The sequence below is a fragment of the Nerophis ophidion genome, unplaced genomic scaffold, assembly GCF_033978795.1.
Source record: "Nerophis ophidion isolate RoL-2023_Sa unplaced genomic scaffold, RoL_Noph_v1.0 HiC_scaffold_62, whole genome shotgun sequence".
NCBI classification, from domain to species: Eukaryota; Metazoa; Chordata; class Actinopteri; order Syngnathiformes; family Syngnathidae; genus Nerophis; species Nerophis ophidion.
In genome coordinates, this window is record NW_026906984.1 from 353,221 (window position 1) to 373,908 (window position 20,688).

Sequence of the window (20,688 nt, forward strand, 5' to 3'; positions counted from 1 at the left end):
CTTTTAATGTCATCCAGTATTAGTTTTGACAGTGTGAGTACATGAATATATGTGACATACTCCGCTGCAGTAGGTGGCAGTATTATATATATTATTATCATCCAGTATTAGTTTTGACAGTGTAAGTACATGAATATATGTGACATACTCCGCTGCAGTAGGTGGCAGTATTATATATATTATTATCATCCAGTATTAGTTTTGACAGTGTGAGTACATGAATATATGTGACATACTCCGCTGCAGTAGGTGGCAGTATTATATATATTATTATCATCCAGTATTAGTTTTGACAGTGTGAGTACATGAATATATGTGACATACTCCGCTGCAGTAGGTGGCAGTATTATATATATTATTATCATCCAGTATTAGTTTTGACAGTGTAAGTACATGAATATATGTGACATACTCCGCTGCAGTAGGTGGCAGTATTATATATATTATTATCATCCAGTATTAGTTTTGACAGTGTGAGTACATGAATATATGTGACATACTCCGCTGCAGTAGGTGGCAGTATTATATATATTATTATCATCCAGTATTAGTTTTGACAGTGTAAGTACATGAATATATGTGACATACTCCGCTGCAGTAGGTGGCAGTATTATATATATTATTATCATCCAGTATTAGTTTTGACAGTGTAAGTACATGAATATATGTGACATACTCCGCTGCAGTAGGTGGCAGTATTATATATATTATTATCATCCAGTATTAGTTTTGACAGTGTAAGTACATGAATATATGTGACATACTCCGCTGCAGTAGGTGGCAGTATTATATATATTATTATCATCCAGTATTAGTTTTGACAGTGTAAGTACATGAATATATGTGACATACTCCGCTGCAGTAGGTGGCAGTATTATATATATTATTATCATCCAGTATTAGTTTTGACAGTGTAAGTACATGAATATATGTGACATACTCCGCTGCAGTAGGTGGCAGTATTATATATATTATTATCATCCAGTATTAGTTTTGACAGTGTGAGTACATGAATATATGTGACATACTCCGCTGCAGTAGGTGGCAGTATTATATATATTATTATCATCCAGTATTAGTTTTGACAGTGTAAGTACATGAATATATGTGACATACTCCGCTGCAGTAGGTGGCAGTATTATATATATTATTATCATCCAGTATTAGTTTTGACAGTGTAAGTACATGAATATATGTGACATACTCCGCTGCAGTAGGTGGCAGTATTATATATATTATTATCATCCACACACACACACACACACACACATACAAAGCACTGAGGATTTGAGGAAAAAAGTCACTTTTGAGTTGTCCACACCGGAGAATAACAAAAGATTGTTGAACAAAAAAATATGGAACTGAAAAATTTCTGCAACAAAGATAAAAAAATAAAAAGATTTGGAAAATGATATCGATCCAGATACAAATGTTTTCCCCCACATCAGTAATAATAGTTGTTATTATCCAGATGAACAATATAATAGCAACATTAATTGTAATAACAAACTGTCAATTATTCATTTTAATAGCAGAAGTTTGTATGCAAATTCTAACAACATGAAGCACTTTTTAGAACAATTCAACAAACCCTTCAAAGTGATTGCTGTCACAGAAACATGGATTGATGATTAAAAAAATGAATATATTTTGATCTGGAAGGATATGAACTAAACTACATCAACAGAAGCAACAAAAAAGGAGGAGGAGTAGTTGTGTATGTGATGAAGAACCTGAACCACAAAGTGGTAAAAAACATGTCATTTGCTGTAGATAATATCTTACAAAACCAGTGAATTTGGCACGTTGTGTAAATGGTAAATAAAAAGAGAATACAATGATTTGCAAATCATTTTCAACTTATATTCAATTGAATAGACTGCAAAGACAAGATAATTATTGTTCTAAAAGAGAAACTTGTTTTTTATTGCAAATAATCATTAACTTAGAATTTAATGGCAGCAACACATTGCAAAAAAGTTGTCACAGGAGCATTTTTACCACTGTGTTACATGGCCTCTCCTTTTAATAACACTCTGTAAACGTTTGGGAACTGATAAGACCAATGTTTGAAGCTTTTCAGGTGGAATTCTTTCCCATTCTTGCTTGATGTACAGCTTAAGTTGTTCAACAATCCGGGGTCTCTGTTGTGGAATTTTAGGCTTCATATTACGCCAAACATTTTCAATGGGAGACAGGTCTGGACTACAGGCAGGCCAGTCTAGTACCCACTCTTTTAGTATGAAGCCACGCTGTTGTAACACGTGAAATGGCATTGTCTTGCTGAAATAAGCAGGGGCATCCATCATAACGTTGCTTTGATGGCAATATTTGTTGCTCCAAAACCTGTATGTATCATTCAGGATTAATGTTGCCTTCACAGATGTGTAAGTTACCCATGCCTTGGGTACTAATACACCCCCATACCATCACACATGCTGGCTTTTCAACTTTATACCTATAACAATCTGGATGGATTATTTCCTCTTTGGTCCGGATGACACAAGTACCACAGTTTCTAAAAACAATATGAAATGTGGTCTCGTCACACCACAGAACACTTTTCCACTTTACATCAGTCCATCTATGATGAGCTCGGGCCCAGCGAAGCTGCCGGCATTTCTGGGTGTTGTTGATAAATGGCTTTGGCTTTGCATAGTAGAATTTTAACTTTCACTTACAGATCTAGCGACTAACTGTTGTTACTGACAGTGGATTTGTGAAGTGTTCCTGAGCCCACATGGTGATATCTTTTACACATTGATGTCGCTTTTTAATGCAGTACCACCTGAGGGATTTAATGTCCTCGCTTATGTGCAGTGATTTTTCAAGATTCTCTGAACCTTTTGATGATATTACAGACCGCAGATTTTGAAATCCCTAAATTCCTTGCAATAGTTCTTTGAGAAATGTTGTCCCTAAACTGTTCGACAATTTGCTCACACATTTTGTCACAAAATGGTGACCCTCGCTCCATCCTTGTTTGTGAATGAGGGAGCATTTCATGGAAGCTGCTTTTATAGCCAATCATGACACCCACCTGTTCCCAATTAGCCTGTTCACCTATGGGATGTTCCAATTATGTGTTTGATGAGCATTCCTCAACTTTATCAGTCTTTTTTGCCACCTGTGCCAGCTCCTTTGAAATTAGTTGCAGGCATCAAATTCCAATTGAACTAATATTTGTAAACAATAAAAACGTTTTCCATTTCGAATGTTAAATATCTTGACTTTGCAGTCTATTCAATTGAATATAGGTCGAAAAGGATTTGCAAATCATTGTATTCTTTTTTTATTTACGGTTCACACAACGTGCAAACTTCACTAGTTTTGGGTTTTGTAGAATGTATAAGCATTGAAATATGTCAGGAAAAAAGCAAACACATATTCATCAGTTGTATATATAGATTAAGTATAGAAACATTTGAAGATTGGATAAAGGCAAATTACATGGACAATGGTCAAAAAATAATGTTCTTATGTGGTGACTTTAATATTGACTTATTGAACCCTAACAAGCAAAAGTCCATTGATGACTTCATTGATACAATGTACAGCATCAGTTTATATCCTAAAATCACAAAGCCAAGCAGCATCACAGGACACTGTGCCACGCTTATTGATCATATCTTTACCAATGATTTTGATAACAACATTACAAGTGGTCTACTTATAACCAACATTAGTCATCATCTGCCATTTTTCGCAATATATGATGGAAACTCCAAGAAGAAGAACATGGAAGACATTAATACATTTTGAAAAATTTGCACAGAGAAGAGGATGATTGTTTTCAAAAATGAGCTAGAAAAGCTAAATTAGGACAATGTGTCCAATGAAAATGATGTTGATGAAGCATATGAACATTTCTTAAACAGGTTGATTTTTTTTTTAATGACAAACATTGTCCATGGAAACAACTCAGTAGAAAGCAGAGAAAGAATAATCAACCATGGACGACAAAAATATTTAAAATGCTTCTAATAAGAATACATTATATCGAAAATGTATAACACAAGCAAGTACAAAAGGTATAAAAACAAGCTAACTAGCATACTACAAACATGTAGAAAATAATATTACAGTCAATTATTAGACTGACACAAAAACAATATGAGAGCAACATGGGGGCATCCTCAATAGCTTTATTAAAAATGGCACAAAGAGGGATTGGCCCCAATTCTTAGACACACTGATAGAATACAATACAATGAATAATATTAAACAGGAGTTGAACATGATCAGTAAAAAGTCTGATTAAAAAGGTGTGTCCTTAGCCCTTTTAAAAAATACATCAACGGTTTCTGCAGTCCTGAGGCTCTCTGGCAGGCTGTTCCACAGGTGGGGGCCATAAGAGAATATAACACCCACTCTCTGTCAAATAGTCAAAAACAGATCAATCAAAATGGTTTATGACCTCTAAGACACGCCCCCGGAATTTAATGTGATCAATAGGTCACTGACAGTATGATTTGACTGATCAATCCATTAAAGATGACCATGTATTTTACAGTCTGATACTAACTGTCTGATTTGTCAGATGTCAGTTGTTTTGAAAATCTATGAAGGACTTGTCTGCCATCTCTGTACATCTAATATATTTCATTTAACAGTATTGTGTATGTCAACTATACACTCTATAAAACTCTTAAAAATGGAGAGGCTACTATGTTAGACATATTAATGTGTGTGTGTGTGTGTGTGTGTGTGTGTGTGTGTGTGTGTGTGTGTGTGTGTGTGTGTGTGTGTGTGTGTGTGTGTGCCCACCCAGGAAGGATAGAAGAATGTCTTGTGCTGCCATGAGGGTTTGTGTGGGCTCAGTTTGTTCCTTGCGTGCAACTTCAGAGTTGAAACAAACACATTAGGAAAAGTTCTGTTTATTTCTCATAAAAGTCATTATAATGTGTCTTGCAGACGTCTGTGAAGAACATCTTCTCTCTGAGCAACAGGAGTGGAGCTCCAGGATGGTGAAGGAGGAGCCTCAGCCCTCTTACTTGAAAGAGGAAGACAAGGACCCACTCTTCCTCCATTTTAAAGAGGAAGAGGAGGTACCAGAGACCCCACACTTTATAAAGAAAGTGAATGATCCACTGACCCCCAACATTAAACAGAACATAGAGGAGCCACTGACCTACCACTTTAAAAAGGAAGAAGAGGCGCCACAGACCTCCCACATTAAAGAAGAAGAGGAGGAACACAGCCTTAGTCAGGAGGGAGAGCATATTGAAGGACTGATGTTCCCAGTGACTGGTGTCCCTGTGAAGAGTGAAGATGATGAGGTGAAAGGTGAAAGTGAGGAGAGGGGAGGGGGGGAGCCTCCAAGCAGCAGCTCAACACAACACATGACAACAGAAGCTGATGGAGACCACTGTGGAGGATCACAAGCAGACAAGCTCTTAGCTCCACTATCAGATAGTGAGGACACAACGTCACACTCTCCTGACACTGATGATGAAGACTCTAAAGATGATAAGACATGTCACACTGACAACACTCACTTCACATCTTCTCACTCTCACAAAACTTTTAAATACCAAAGTCGTCTGAAAAGACACATGAGAAAACACACTGGGGAAAAACCTTTTTCATGTTCAATCTGTAGTAAAGGTTTTGCAAAAAGTCGATATTTGAAAGAACATATGAGAACACACACTGGTGAAAAACCTTTTATTTGTTCAATCTGTCGCTTATCTTTCGCAAGGAAGGGATATTTGAAAGTGCACAGGAGAACACACACTGGTGAAAAACCTTTTTCCTGTTCAATCTGTGGTAAAGGTTTTACACAAAGTCTGAGTTTGAAAAGACACATGAGAACACACACTGGTGAAAAATCTTTTTCCTGTTCAATCCGTGGTAAAGGTTTTACACATAGTACAGATGTGAAAGTACGCATGAAAACACACACTGGTGAAAAATCACATTCCTGTTCAATCTGCAACAGAAGCTTTAGTCGACAATCAACCCTTGTAAGACACATGAGAACACACACTGGTGAAAAACCTTTTTCCTGTTCAATCTGTGGTAAAGGTTTTACACAAAGTCTGAGTTTGAAAAGACACATGAGAACACACACTGGTGAAAAACCTTTTTCCTGTTCAATCTGCAACAGAAGCTTTTGTGACCGATCAAGCCTTGTAGCACACATGAGAAGACACCCAGGAGAGAAAGTGTTGAGTTGCAGTGTGTGTGGTGAAAGATTGTCTTCTAAGTACCAGTGTAAGAAACACAAGTGTGCTGGTGAGAACAGCAGCAGCAAATGAAACTGCAGGATTTGAAATAAACTGTCCAGACTTTCATTTTGACTTTCTAACAACATCAGCACATATAACATGTGTGACATTGTTGTTTGTCTAACACAATCTTGTTAATATGAGTCTACATTTATAGATTAGATATTTTGTATAAGTGTTTTTTCTTACTCGAGTACATGCATTAATTTGCAACATTGTGTACTTTTATTAAAAATTGAACAGAACAATTTGACTGAAAAGGTGAGAGTAATCAGTACAAAACATATTTTACATACATTAAAAAAATGTAAGTGTATATATATTCATCATACAATATTAGACTTATTCATAATAGTGTTTTTATAGGTGTTTGAAATATTGAAGTGTGACATATTTTATTTCTAATTATTAATCATCCCATGGATTAGCACCTTTATATATACATATCAATCAATCAATCAATGTTTATTTATATAGCCCTAAATCACCAGTGTCTCAAAGGGCTGCACAAACCACTACGACATCCTCGGTAGGCCCACATAAGGGCAAGGAAAACTCACACCCAGTGGGACGTCGGTGACAATGATGACTATGAGAACCTTAGAGAGGAGGAAAGCAATGGATGTCGAGCGGGTCTAACATGATACTGTGAAAGTTCAATCCATAATGGATCCAACACAGTCGTGAGAGTCCAGTCCAAAGCGGATCCAACACAGCAGCAAGAGTCCCGTTCACAGCGGAGCCAGCAGGAAACCATCCCAAGCGGAGGCGGATCAGCAGCGCAGAGATGTCCCCAGCCGATACACAGGCAAGCAGTACATGGCCACCGGATCGGACCGGACCCTCTCCACAAGGGAGAGTGGGACATAGGAGAAAAAGAAAAGAAACGGCAGATCAACTGGTCTAAAAAGGGAGTCCATTTAAAGGCTACAGTATACAAATGAGTTTTAAGGTGAGACTTAAATGTTTCTACTGAGGTGGCATCTCAAACCTTTACCGGGAGGGCATTCCAGAGTACTGGAGCCCGAAAATAAAACACTCTATAGCCCGCAGACTTTTTTGGGGCTTTGGGAATCACTAATAAGCCGGAGTCCTTTGAACGCAGATTTCTTGCCGGGACGTATTGTACAATACAATCGGCAAGATAGGATGGAGCTAGACCGTGTAGTATTTTATACGTAAGTAGTAAAACCTTAAAGTCACATCTTAAGTGCACAGGAAGCCAGTACAGGTGAGCCAGTATAGGTATATATGTATGTATATATGTATATAAAGGTATATACAGTATAGGTATATATGTATGTATATATGTATATAAAGGTATATACAGTACAGGCGTAATATGTATGTATATATGTATATAAAGGTATATACAGTATAGGTATATATGTTTGTATATATGTATATAACGGTATATACAGTACAGGCGTAATGTGATCAAACTTTCTTGTTCTTGTCAAAAGTCTAACAGCCGCATTTTGTACCAACTGTAATCTTTTAATGCTAGACATGGGGAGACCCGAAAATAATACGTTACAGTAATCGAGGCGAGACGTAACAGACGCATGGATAATGATCTCGGCGTCTTTAGTGGACAGAATGGAGCGAATTTTAGCGATATTACGGAGATGAAAGAAGGCCGTTTTAGTAACGCTTTTAATGTGTGATTCAAAGGAGAGAGTTGGGTCGAAGATAATACCCAGATTCTTTACCGAGTCGCCTTGTTTAATTATTTGGTTGTCAAATGTTAAAGTTATATTATTAAATAGAGGTCGGTGTCTAGCAGGACCGATAACCAGCATTTCCGTTTTTTTGGCGTTGAGTTGCAAAAAGTTAGCGGACATCCATTGTTTAATTTCATTAAGACACGCCTCCAGCTGACTACAATCCGGCGTGTTGGTCAGCTTTAGGGGCATGTAGAGTTGGGTGTCATCAGCATAACAGTGAAAGCTAACACCGTATTTGTATATGATGTCACCTAGCGGCAGCATGTAGATGCTGAAGAGTGCAGGGCCAAGGACCGAACCCTGGGGAACTCCACACGTTACCTTAACGTAGTCCAAGGTCACATTGTTATGGGAGACACACTGCATCCTATCAGTAAGATAAGAGTTAAACCAAGACAGGGCTAAGTCTGACATACCAATTAGTGTTTTGATACGTTCTAATAAAATATTATGATCGACGTATCGAAAGCAGCGCTAAGATCGAGGAGCAGCAACATAGATGACGCATCAGAGTCCATCGTTAGCAATAGATCATTAGTCAATTTTGCGAGGGCTGTCTCCGTGGAGTGATTTGCCCTGAAACCGGATTGAAAGGTTTCACATAGATTGTTAGACGCTAAGTGTTCATTTAACTGCTCCGCAACAATTTTTTCGAGGATTTTTGAAATGAAGGGAAGGTGAGACACCGGTCGGTAGTTTACCATGAGGTCAGGATCGAGGTTAGGTCTTTTAAGAAGAGGATGAATAACCGCTTTTTGGAATGCTAGGGGAACAGTGCCCGAGGAAAGTGATAAGTTTATAATATTTAGCACTGATGGACCTAATAATACAAAGAGCTCCTTGATCAGTTTCCCAGGAAGAGGGTCAAGTAAACATGTTGTTTGTTTTATTCCATTTACACATTGTAACAATTCCTCTAATGTTATTTCCTCAAAACGAGAGAAACTATTTTGGAGGGCAGTATCCGCCGTATATACAATCGTGTCAGTGTTAATAGAACCCCGTTGTAGCTGGGACGCATTGTCTTTAATCTCCTTTCTAATGACTTCAATTTTCTTACTAAAGAATTGCATAAAGTCATCAGCTGAGTGGGTGGAGCTACTGGAAGGAGTCCCTTGTTGGGTTAGCGATGCTACCGTACTACTTTTTAACTTTAGCGGTGCTATGTTATCAATGGTTTCGCGCAGGGCGTTGTTAAAGTTGTTAGTGAGGTTATCAATAGAGCCCACATACTTTGGGAATGGTGCCATTACCGAGGGCAGTAGGTCAGCAAGAGTTGTCGTTGTGGCAGCATTAATGTTGCGGCTGCTGTAGCATTTATTATTATGAGTGTGCCGAACATGAGTCTGAACTTCAAATTTTATAAGGTAATGATCGGACATTACTTTAGTATACGGGAGTATCATAACTTTGGAAACGGTGATACCTCTGACAAGCACTAGGTCTATCGTATTATGGCTGCGATGCGTCGGTTCATTTATTATTTGTGTAAGGCCGAAGCTATCAATTAGTCTGGAGCGCCACGCATGGTGGGTCCGATGGGGTATTCATATGAATATTAAAGTCCGCCATTATAATTATATTATTGGCGTGCATCACTAGATCAGCAACAAACTCTGAGAATTCACTGATAAAGTTTGAATAGGGCCCTGGAGGGCAGTAGATAACAGACACCACCATGCTTGACGGTGGAATGGTGTTCCTGGGATTAAAGGCCTCACATTTTTTTCCTCGAAAAATATTGCTGGACATTGTGGCCAAACAGCTAATTTTTTGTTTCATCTGACCATGGAACTTTACTCCAGAAAGTCTTATCTTTGTCCATGTGATGCCAGATGAAACATAAAATGAGCTGTTTGGCCACAATACCCAGCAAAATGTTTGGAGGAAAAAAAGGTGAGGGCTTTAATCCCTGGAACACCATGCCCACCGTCATTGCTGTTTGTATACTAACATTGCTGTATATATAATAATATTGCTGTATATATACTGCATATAACATTGCTGTATTTATAATAATATTGCTGTATATATACTGCATATAACATTGCTGTATTTATAATAATATTGCTGTATATATACTGCATATAACATTGCTGTATTTATAATAATATTGCTGTATATATACTGCATATAACATTGCTGTGTTTATAATAATATTGTAGTATATATACTGCATATAACATTGCTGTATATATAATAATATTGCTGTATATATACTGCATATAACATTGCTGTATATATAATAATATTGCTGTATATATACTGCATATAACATTGCTGTATTTATAATAATATTGCTGTATATATACTGCATATAACATTGCTGTATTTATAATAATATTGCTGTATATATACTGCATATAACATTGCTGTATTTATACTTTTGACCCAGCATATTTGGTCACGTTTTCAGTAGACCCATAATAAATTCATAAAAGAAGCAAACTTCATGAATGTTTTTAGTGACCAACAAGTATGTGCTCCAATCACTACATCACAAAAAAATAAGAGTTGTAGAAAGTATTTGAAACTCGAGACAACCATAACATGATGTTCTTTACAAGTGTATGTAAACTTTTGAACACAACTGTATGTACATCATCCTCACAAGACAACCAAACTTGTCATACACAATATATTTAAGAATGATGTTGGTAATCAAGTATAAAGTTAGTAAAGATGTGAGAGTAAGAAGTAAACAAAGCTGTTCTGTGTAACACAACTTGATGATGTTTCTTATAATAAACATCCAGTAGTTGATGTTGTCGCTCCTTCTCCTCTTTTCTTGGCCAAAGTTCCTCCTCATACTTTGCTGTGGTTCTTTGGCACATTTTCACACAATCACAACACTTTACACTCACATTAGTTCCCTACTTAGCGATGTTTAAATAACTTCCTCGTCTCTTTGTTCGCAGCTAACAAGCTAAGCTAACTAGCCAGCTAAACTAGCAGCAAACTTTCTTAAAATAAGCTAGTAAACAAAGTGCGCTCAGACTGATGTATCCGGCTACAAACAATTATTAACCGTGTGTACTCTATGAAACAACATATATGTAAGAATACAGAAATATATTGCCCCCGTTTAGGCCTTCTCCGTCAGACGCCATCTTGCTTTATCACCCGAACGGTCCACGCGTGTGCGTACCAGACGTCACTTCCGTCAACTTGTTTTGCCACACTTACTTACCATGCTTCTTTTGTGTCATCTGTATTTCAATAACAACGTCATCATAAACCATTACATACAAAACAATCGTCATTAAAAAATAAGGTGAAACAGCACAGATCTGTACACAAACATGAAAGATGTGTTCAGCAGCCTTAAATGGAAAATAAATCGATTTTTAAAATTATTTTATAATAAGTTATTTATTTCGGAAATCTAAAAATGTAAAAAAAAATAGTTAGGTTACAGTAAGTGCTTTGTTTAAAAAATATCAACATTTCAAAAATAAATGATGCGATGGGAGTTAGTGGCGCCCCCGTGTGTCATTCATTACAATGACAGAAGGGTAAAAGTGGTTGAAATTGTGGCGATACACCTTGTTTATATTCATATTCTTGTTCCCTTTGACTCCGAGGTAAGCTATTATTTTTTTATACATACATTACTAAAACATACAAGTATGTCATTAAGATGGTAGTGGCTGCTGGTGGCAGGAGCTCTGTGCTCTTGTGTCATCCTTTTCTCTTCCTGCTGTTTCCCTCTTCTTTTCATGTGGGGTTTGTTTGCCTTTTTGTTGGGGACCCTTTGGGACTGTGTGACAAGGGGTGGCACTTTCGTGACTTCTGCGTTGCTTTTTTTGTGAACTTCTGGATTTGCCTACCGGGAGCCTTTTGGCCATGGAGACCAACTGCTGGGTCTCCCAGAGTCCATTTGGATAGACTGGAGGAGATGCGGATGAAGAGACAGGACTGCAGAGCAGGCGCTGAGCGCCGTGATGGACAAGCTTCACAGTGTCTTGGCTGAATGAGCAGGTATCGGACACCTTGGTCTCCTTGGACGCGTCCTCGCTCATCCATGCGGACTGGACACTGGCCGAGAGTTGGTGGGCGGCTCTCTTGGTTGCTTTGTTGGGTCTGCTCCTGTCTCTGGCCATGCTCCTCCCACCCCAGCAGATGATGGTGTGGAACACCGCAGAGGCCCCACAGTGTATATGGGTGTTGAATGATGTTTTTGTTTGGTTGCTTGTGAATGCATGGTGCAATCGTGTGTGCGCAATATATATTATGGGTTAATTATTTGTTGTTGTTTTACTTTTACTTTTGTAGCAGTAAGTAGAAATAACACTGCTGGAGTGGCAGCTGGTTGCATCAGATCTGCTCTTTTAATGTCCTTTGTGTTCTTTGATGTTTCTCTCTTACGCACGTTTATGTGTGCTATGGCTATGTGGTTTTTCTATTTCTTCCCTCGGCCTCGGTCTGGACCACCTCTCCAGCGGCCCAAGCTTTGACTGAACATTTTTTCATTTTACTCAGCGCTCTCCCCAGCATTTACCTGTTTCTCACCTTTTTTGTAAGGGGCGCCTCTTCTGTCTCCCTGGAATGTTTGCCTGCTCTTGAATGGGATTGTCACAGCTAAACAATGTGTGCAAACCATGCAAATGCGCGTATTGATACCTGGGATATGGCGAGGACTTTTTCATTTTCAATTCAAGTCAATGTGTCGATTTCCACTGCTGCCGAACCCTTTGTCTGTGCCGTACCACAACCCTGCGCTAAATATAAGCAGAGCTTTTATATTTGCCAGATGGCACAATGCGGCAGGTCAATGGAGCTAAGATCTGCTTCAGTGGAACAGAAAGCCACGCTTAAACATAATAATACATTATCTGGTTTACTTTCAAAATAAAATACTAAAAAACTGTTTTGTTCAATGAAAATCTCCCCCAACATTTACCAAGATTAAACACAAATACGGCAACAAGAGAAGTTTCCAACCTTACTCTTTTCTAAATGAAATGTGTGCAGCTGAGTCTGTCTCTCAGCAGTAAATGTGCTGCTGCTTGCTGCTTGCTGCTTGAATAGATGCTGCAGTGTAAAACACTAAATGGCACATATGTCCTCTCTGTATGCATTGCAACTCTAAAGTACTTTTTCTACATTCCAATTGCATTTACTGATGAATAAACAAGCAACTCCACTCACGATGACTCTAAAGTTCAGTGATGTGTTGCTAACTTCTGACTTTTTCATCTTTGTTGATGTTTTGCAGTAGTTATCAACCATGATGTAACAATGCTGCTCATCTACCAGAGTCCACATTTTGTTAACAATGTTATTCATTCCTACTTACAATTGGATAATAACATCAATAATATGCAATGGTAATTTTTGGGGAGATTTTATAAGACACAAAAACAAATGAAAATATTAAAATGTCCTGTCTTCAAAGATGAGAAGAAAAAAAAACATTAGATACATATTTAATATTTAATACATGCACACAACTAAAAAAGTAACTACAGGCCAACATATAACAGTAGAAGATGAGAAACACTACATACAACTTCAAATATACATTCATTTTAAAGGCCTACTGAAATGAGATGTTCTTATTTAAAGGGGGATAGCAGCTCCATTCTATGTGTCATACTTCATCATTTCACCATATTGCCATATTTTTGCTGAAATGATTTAGTAGAGAACATCAAGGATAAAGTTCACAACTTTAGGTCGCTAATAGAAAAAGTCTTGCCTGTACCGGAAGTAGCAGACGATGTGCTCGTGATGTCACGGGTTGTAGGGCTCCACACATATTCACATTGTTTATAATGGGAGCCACCAGCAGTAAGAGCAATTTGGACCGGAAAAGCGACAATTTCCCCATTAATTTGAGCGAGAATGAAATATTTGTGAATTAGGATATTGATAGTGAAGGACTAGAATAAAAAAAATAAATAAAAAAAAAAGCGACGGCTCCGGGCGGCGGCAGTGTGAGCGTTTCAGATGTAATTAGACACATATACTAGGATAATTCTGGAAGATCCCTTATCTGCTTATTGTTTTAATAGTGTTTAAGTGAGATTTTAAAGATAGTAAAGTTATACCTCGAGGTTGGACGGCTGCGGTGAACACGCAGTGTCTCAGAGAGAAGCCGAGGAGCCAAGCTCACAGTTGCCTTTTTTGACAGCTGCTACAAGACGACAAATAATCCACTGATGTCTCATGTTAGATATATATCACAATTTTCCCATCCAAAAACATGCTGGTTGACGGAGAGAAAACATGTTCGCTTGACCGCTCTGTGTTAAAGCTTCACAACAAACAAAGAAACACCAGCTGTGTCTCGGTGCTAAAGACAGCTGCAATCCACCCACCGCATTATTATTTATAGTCTCCATCATTAAATGAAAAAAAATTGCAAGAGATTCAGCAACACAGATGTCCAAAATATTGTGTAAGCAGACGACTTTTAGCCGCTAGTAGTGCAACCTAATATTTCCTGACAGTCCGTGACGTCACGCATACGCGTCATCATCCCGCTGCGTTTTTAACAAGAAACTCGCGGGAAATTTAAAATTGCAATTTAATAAACTAAAAAGGCCGTATTGGCAAGTGTTGCAATGTTAATATTTCATCATTGATATATAAACTATCAGACTGCGTGGTCGCTAGTAGTGGCTTTCAGTAGGCCTTTAAACATGCTGTGTTTTTAAAGTACATTTAGCACAATCACTAAGTGTTTTTAAATCCCTGCAGCTTCCATGACTGTTACACACTTGTGTTTACTGACCTGATACTTATACCGGAACATCTTATTACACACAGTGCAACTAAATGGTTTCTCTCCAGTGTGTGTTCTCATGTGCGTGGACATGTCAGGCTTTCTGCAGAAACTCTTCTTACAAACAGAGCAAGTAAAAGGTTTCTCTCCAGTATGTATTCTCATGTGTGTGGTCATATGTTGCTTTGTGGAGAAACTCATCTTACAAACAGAGCAAGTAAAAGGTTTCTCTCCAGTGTGTGTTCTCATGTGTGTGGTCAAGGCAGGCTTCATTGAGAAACTCTTCCTACAAACAGAGCAAGCAAAAGGTTGCTCTCCAGTGTGTGTTCTCATGTGTATGGGGATGTGTTGCTTCATGGGGAAACTTTTCCTACAAACGGAGCAAGTAAAAGGTTTCTCTCCAGTATGTGTTCTCATGTGTGTGGTCATGAAATGTTTTCTTGAGAAACTCTTCTTACAAACAGAGCAAGTAAAAGGTTTCTCTCCAGTATGTGTTCTCATGTGTGTGGTCACGTCAAGCTTTCTGGAGAAACTCTTCCTACAAAAAGAGCAAGCAAAAGGTTTCTCTCCAGTGTGTGTTCTCATGTGTGAGGTCATTTGTTGCTTTGTGGAGAAACTCTTCTTACAAACAGAGCAAGTAAAAGGTTTCTCTCCAGTATGTATTCTAATGTGTACTGTAAAACGACTCTTGTGTCTAAATGATTTCCCACAATCAGAGCAGTCAAAGTGTTTGTTGTTAGTGTGATGTCTCGTATCACCTTTAGAATTATTTTTACTCTCCAAAGGTTTTTGGATGTGGTCACTGTGATCAGAAGAGTGTGACATCATGTGGTCCATGTCTGACAGTGGAGCAAAGATGCTGTCTGGTTGTGACTTTATATCTTCACAATGCTCTCCATCAGCTTCTGTGATGTGTTGACTTACAAGCTCCGCCCCTCTGTTCTCCTCACTTTGACTGTGATGAAGCTGTAAGGACTGAGCTTCATCTTCATCATTATCCTCCACCAACCTTTGAAGCTGCTTCCACAGTTCCTCCTCTTCCTCTTTAATGTGGGAGGGGGCCTGTAGCTCCTTCTGTCCCACACTGGAGCTCCACTCCTGCTGCTTGGAGGGAATATCTTCATGATTCTCTGCTGACACCTGCTGGACGTCTGCAGAACATAAAACACAAATGAGGTGTTACTCTATTGAAGTTTGCAGTATTCAAACTATTCACATGTGAGCTAGGTCAAATAGACAGTGATGGGCAAGCGACCTGGAAAATGTAGTAAGCTAAGCTACAAGTTACTCTCCATTAAATGTAGCTAAGCTATTCTCAGAGAATTGTAGCAAGCTACACTACAAGCTACACTGCAAAAGTAGCTTGCCACATCAAAGCTACATTTAACAGCATTTCTATCTATTGGCCCACATGTATAATATCAGTGTTAATGTAACTGAGAGTGTACAAATGGACCCAGTGAGGTTCCATTGCTGTTAACTACCTGTCATTCAGCTGGGGATACCTTACAACTACCTCAAGGGGTCCCCGCAATCCACTGTATGTATTTATTTATTTATTTTATTTCTACCATTCTTGAGACACCATCAAGGAAAAGTAGCTTCCGTATGAGCAGGTGTGAACAAGTTAGGACATACATCATGGTCCCAATACGGAAAACCATTGCATCGAATAGAGAATGTCTCATTTGCACCCCTGGTGGTGAAATCTATCAAAATGAGAGTGGTCCCAAAAAGGAGGAATTTTTCAAATTGACTTCTGAGCAACATATGAAATAACAAGTGTATGTAAGACATTGAAATGTGACCCTTTTGGCCAATATTATTTAAAAAAATATGTTTACACACACACACACACAGAGAGAGAAAGAGATCGTAATAACATCAAGTAAATAATGTATCAATCAATTATAATTTATATAGCCCTAAAACACTAGTGTCTCAAAGGGCTGCACAAACCACAACACAAACCACAACGACATCCTCGGTAGAGCCCACATAATGTAGAATAAAAACCAGTAAAAAACAAAATCCAAAAGAAATTCAAGAAAAACTTATTTTTTTCTATATTGGAATAGTATGTATATTTTATTAATGTTGTAAATATAAATCTTGATATATCTAAAAAGGGGGAACCTAAAGAGGTAGGCATTTTTCAGAGGTCTCAAGAAGGTCACACATACAAAAATGTACAGTATGTGTGTGTGTGTGTGTGTGTGTGTGTGTGTGTGTGTGTGTGTGTGTGTGTGTGTGTGTGTGTGCGTGTGTGTGTGTGTGTGTGTGTTGTGTACAAACCCTGTTTCCATATGAGATGGGAAATGGTGTTAGATGTAAATATAAACAGAATACAATGATTTGCAAATCATTTTCAATCCATATTCAGTTGAATATGCTACAAAGACAACATATTTCATGTTCAAACTCATAAACATTTTTTTTTTGCAAATAATCATTAACTTTAGAATTTGATGCCAGCAACACGTGACAAAGAAGTTGGGAAAGGTGGCAATAAATACTGATAAAGTTGAGGAATGCTCATCAAACACTTATTTGGAACATACCACCGGTATGCAGGCTAATTGGGAACAGTTGGGTGCCATGATTGGGTATAAGTGAAGTGAATTATATTTATATAGCACTTTTCTCTAGTGACTCAAAGCGCTTTACATAGTGAAAGCCAATATCTAAGTTACATTTAAACCAGTGTGGGTGGCACTGGGAGCAGGTGGGTAAAGTGTCTTGCCCAAGGACACAATGGCAGTGACTAGGATGACAGAAGCGAGAATCGAACCTGCAGCCCTCAAGTTGCTGGCATGGCCGCTCTACCAACCGAGCTATGCCGCCCCCGTATAAAAACAGCTTCCCAAAAAATGCTCAGTCTTTCACAAGAAAGGATGGGGCGAGGTACACCCCTTTGTCCACAACTGTGCGAGCAAATAGTCAAACAGTTGAAGAACAACCTTTCTCAAAGTGCAATTGCAAGACAATTAGGGATTTCAACATCCACGCTCCATAATATCATCAAAAGGTTCAGAGAATCTGGAGAAATCACTCCACGTAAGCGGCATGGCCGGAAACCAACATTGAATGACCATGACTTTCTCTCCCTCAGACAGCACTGTATCTAAAACCGACATCAATCTCTAAAGGATATCACCACATGGGCTCAGGAACACTTCCGAAAACCACTGTCACTAAATGCAGTTGGTCGCTACATCTGTAATTGCAACTTAAAGCTCTACTATGCAAAGCGGAAGCCATTTATCAACAACATCCAGAAACGCCGCCGGCTTCTCTGGGCCCGAGATCTTGTATGATGCAAATTGGAAAAGTGTCCTGTGGTCTGACGAGTCCACATTTCAAATTGTTTTTGGAAATATTCAGCACGTGTTACAACAGCGTGTTTTCGTAGTAAAAGAGTGCGGGTACTTTCATGGCCCGTCTGTAGTCCAGACCTGTCTCCCGTGGAAAATGTGTGGCGCATTATGAAGCGTAAAATACAACAACGGAGACCCCGGACTGTTGAACGACTGAAGCTCTACATAAAACAACAATGGTAAAGAATTCCACTTTCAAAGCTTCAACAATTAGTTTCCTCAGTTCCCAAACGTTTATTGAGTGTTGTTAAAAGAAAAGGTGATGTAACAGTGGTGAACATGCCCTTTCCCAACTACTTTGGCACGTGTTGCAGCCATTAAATTATAAGTTATTATTTGCAAAAAGAAAAAAGTTTATGAGTTTGAACATAAAATATTTTGTCTTTGTAGTGCATTCAATTGAAAATGGGTGCAATTCATATGGAAAATGGGTTTGTATTTGTTCCCGTCTTGAGATATCAACAAGGAAAAGTAACTTCCATATGAGGACTGGTGAACAAGTTAGGACATAAATCATGGTCCCAATACAGAAAACCATTGCATCTAATAAAGAGGCAAATAACAAGAGTCTGTGAACATTTCTCCAAAGTCAGGATTTTTTGTTGATTTAATGTGCATAAAAATTGTACATTGACATTTGCAAAGACAGGAATATATGATAAAACAAGACGGCAGATAAAGAAGGACTAAAGAAGGACATCCCAATTCCTCCCCCTCTGGTCAACATATGAAATAACAAGTCAGTCTAAATATCTGAAGTGCTCCCCCTCTGGCCAACATATGTAATAACAAGTGTGAGTAAGAAATTGAAATGTGCCTCCTTTGGCCAAAATGTACAAAATAAATATGAAGACAGAGACATACTGCAAAAACTTCAAGTAAATAATTTAGATTAAAAACCAATTACAAACAAAACATTAAAAAAAAAAAAAAAATATATATATATATATATATATATATATATATATATATAAATATATATATATATATTCAAATTAACTAAAAGCTTACATTTTTTTCACATTTGCATAGTATGTTAATATTAATATTGGAAATATAAATTGTTATATATCTAAAAAGGGTGGTCTTAAAGAGGTAGGCCCTGTTACATCTAATAGAGAGCCAAACACTAGATAGAGTCTGTGAACATTGCTCCAAAGTCAGGATTTTTTATTGATTTAATGTGCATACAAAAGGGAACTTTGACAGGTGCAAAGGCAGCAATATATGATAAAACAAGACGGCAGCTAAGGAAGGACTTCCCTATTCATCCCCAAAAAACACACCAGGTGAGCAGCTGATTTGACCACTTCCAGTGCTGACGTAAGACAACCCGCGTCCCACGTGCTGTTTTTTTTAATAAAATAAGTTTGTTTCCATCAATAATCAACAATTTTGTGTGATCAGTTTAACAGTAAAGAATATGCATAATTAAAGGGAATAAGCGGTAGGAAATGGATGGATGGATAATCATACACATTTACACACACAGAAAAAAGAAAAAGAATGACGGAAAAAGGAATAGGCTGAAGCCAAAGCTTATATGAGTCTTGGCACTAAGAGGGATTACCCCCAATACTTCTTAGATGGAAATAAACATCATGACAACATAAAGGAGGTAGTTAAAAGCCTTTGTAAATATTGGACCAAAATTGGAAGAAAGGATTCCGGGACCCAGTTTTAACTGAGGACTATATTAATAAATCCCAACTCCATGTTCCTCAGTAATGTGACACATGAGGAAATAGTTATAGTCGTGAAGAAATGCAAATCTAAGACTTCAACTGATAGTAATGGAATTGATATATAAAAGATAAAAAAGGTAATTGAAAAGATCTCAGGACCCTTAATGTCTATAAGTAACCTATCATCTCAAACAGGTACATTCCCAAACAAAATGAAAATAGCTATAGTTTTACCAATTTATAAAGATGGAGACAAACACCAATTTACAAATTGTAGACCCGTTTCTTAACTTCCACATTATTCTACAATCATTGAAAAACTGTTCAATAACAGATCAGAGAGTTCATAAATAAACATAGAATACTCGATGAGAGCTAATACTTCAACTTTGATGGCTTTAATCGAAATGAAAGAAAAAATGACCAATGTAATAGATAATAAAAAATGTGCAGCAGCAGTGTCTATGGATCTAATTAAAGCATTTGACACAATGACTCACAATATTTTAATCAACAAATTAGAATGATATTGCATGAGATGGGTGGTCCTTAACTGGATTAGAAGTAATTTAACCAACAGGAAACAATACGTAAAGCTAGGTGAACACACTTCTACAACACTAAATATATCCTGTGGTGTACTTCAGGGATCAATACTCGGACCAAAATTGTTCAATCTTTATATAAATGACATTTGTAAAGTTACAAAACATTTCAAGTTAGTATTATTTGTGGATGATACAACAGTGTTTTGTTCAGGAGAGAACACAGAAGATAATTGTCAGAAAAATTGTGTAAATTATCAAATAATTTACACAATTATTTGAAGTTCACTGGACTTCCAGGCGGACAGATGGCAGAATCTGTCCAACTTCCACAGGAACTCTTCTAAGTATTTTTACAAACTCTTTCTTTGATCTATTTTATGGACCCTCTTCG

The 20,688-nt window shown here is 37.8% G+C and overlaps 1 protein-coding gene across 1 annotated transcript; it reads left to right on the top strand.

Moving 5' to 3' along the window:
• The first annotated feature begins 5,189 nt into the window (after positions 1–5,189).
• LOC133547109 (gastrula zinc finger protein XlCGF17.1-like) lies at positions 5,190–6,296 on the top strand. Its single transcript, XM_061892934.1, has one exon. It carries the CDS (start codon positions 5,235–5,237, stop codon positions 6,258–6,260), a length of 1,026 nt encoding a protein of 341 aa, XP_061748918.1. The 5' UTR covers positions 5,190–5,234; the 3' UTR covers positions 6,261–6,296.
• The last annotated feature ends 14,392 nt before the right edge of the window (positions 6,297–20,688 follow it).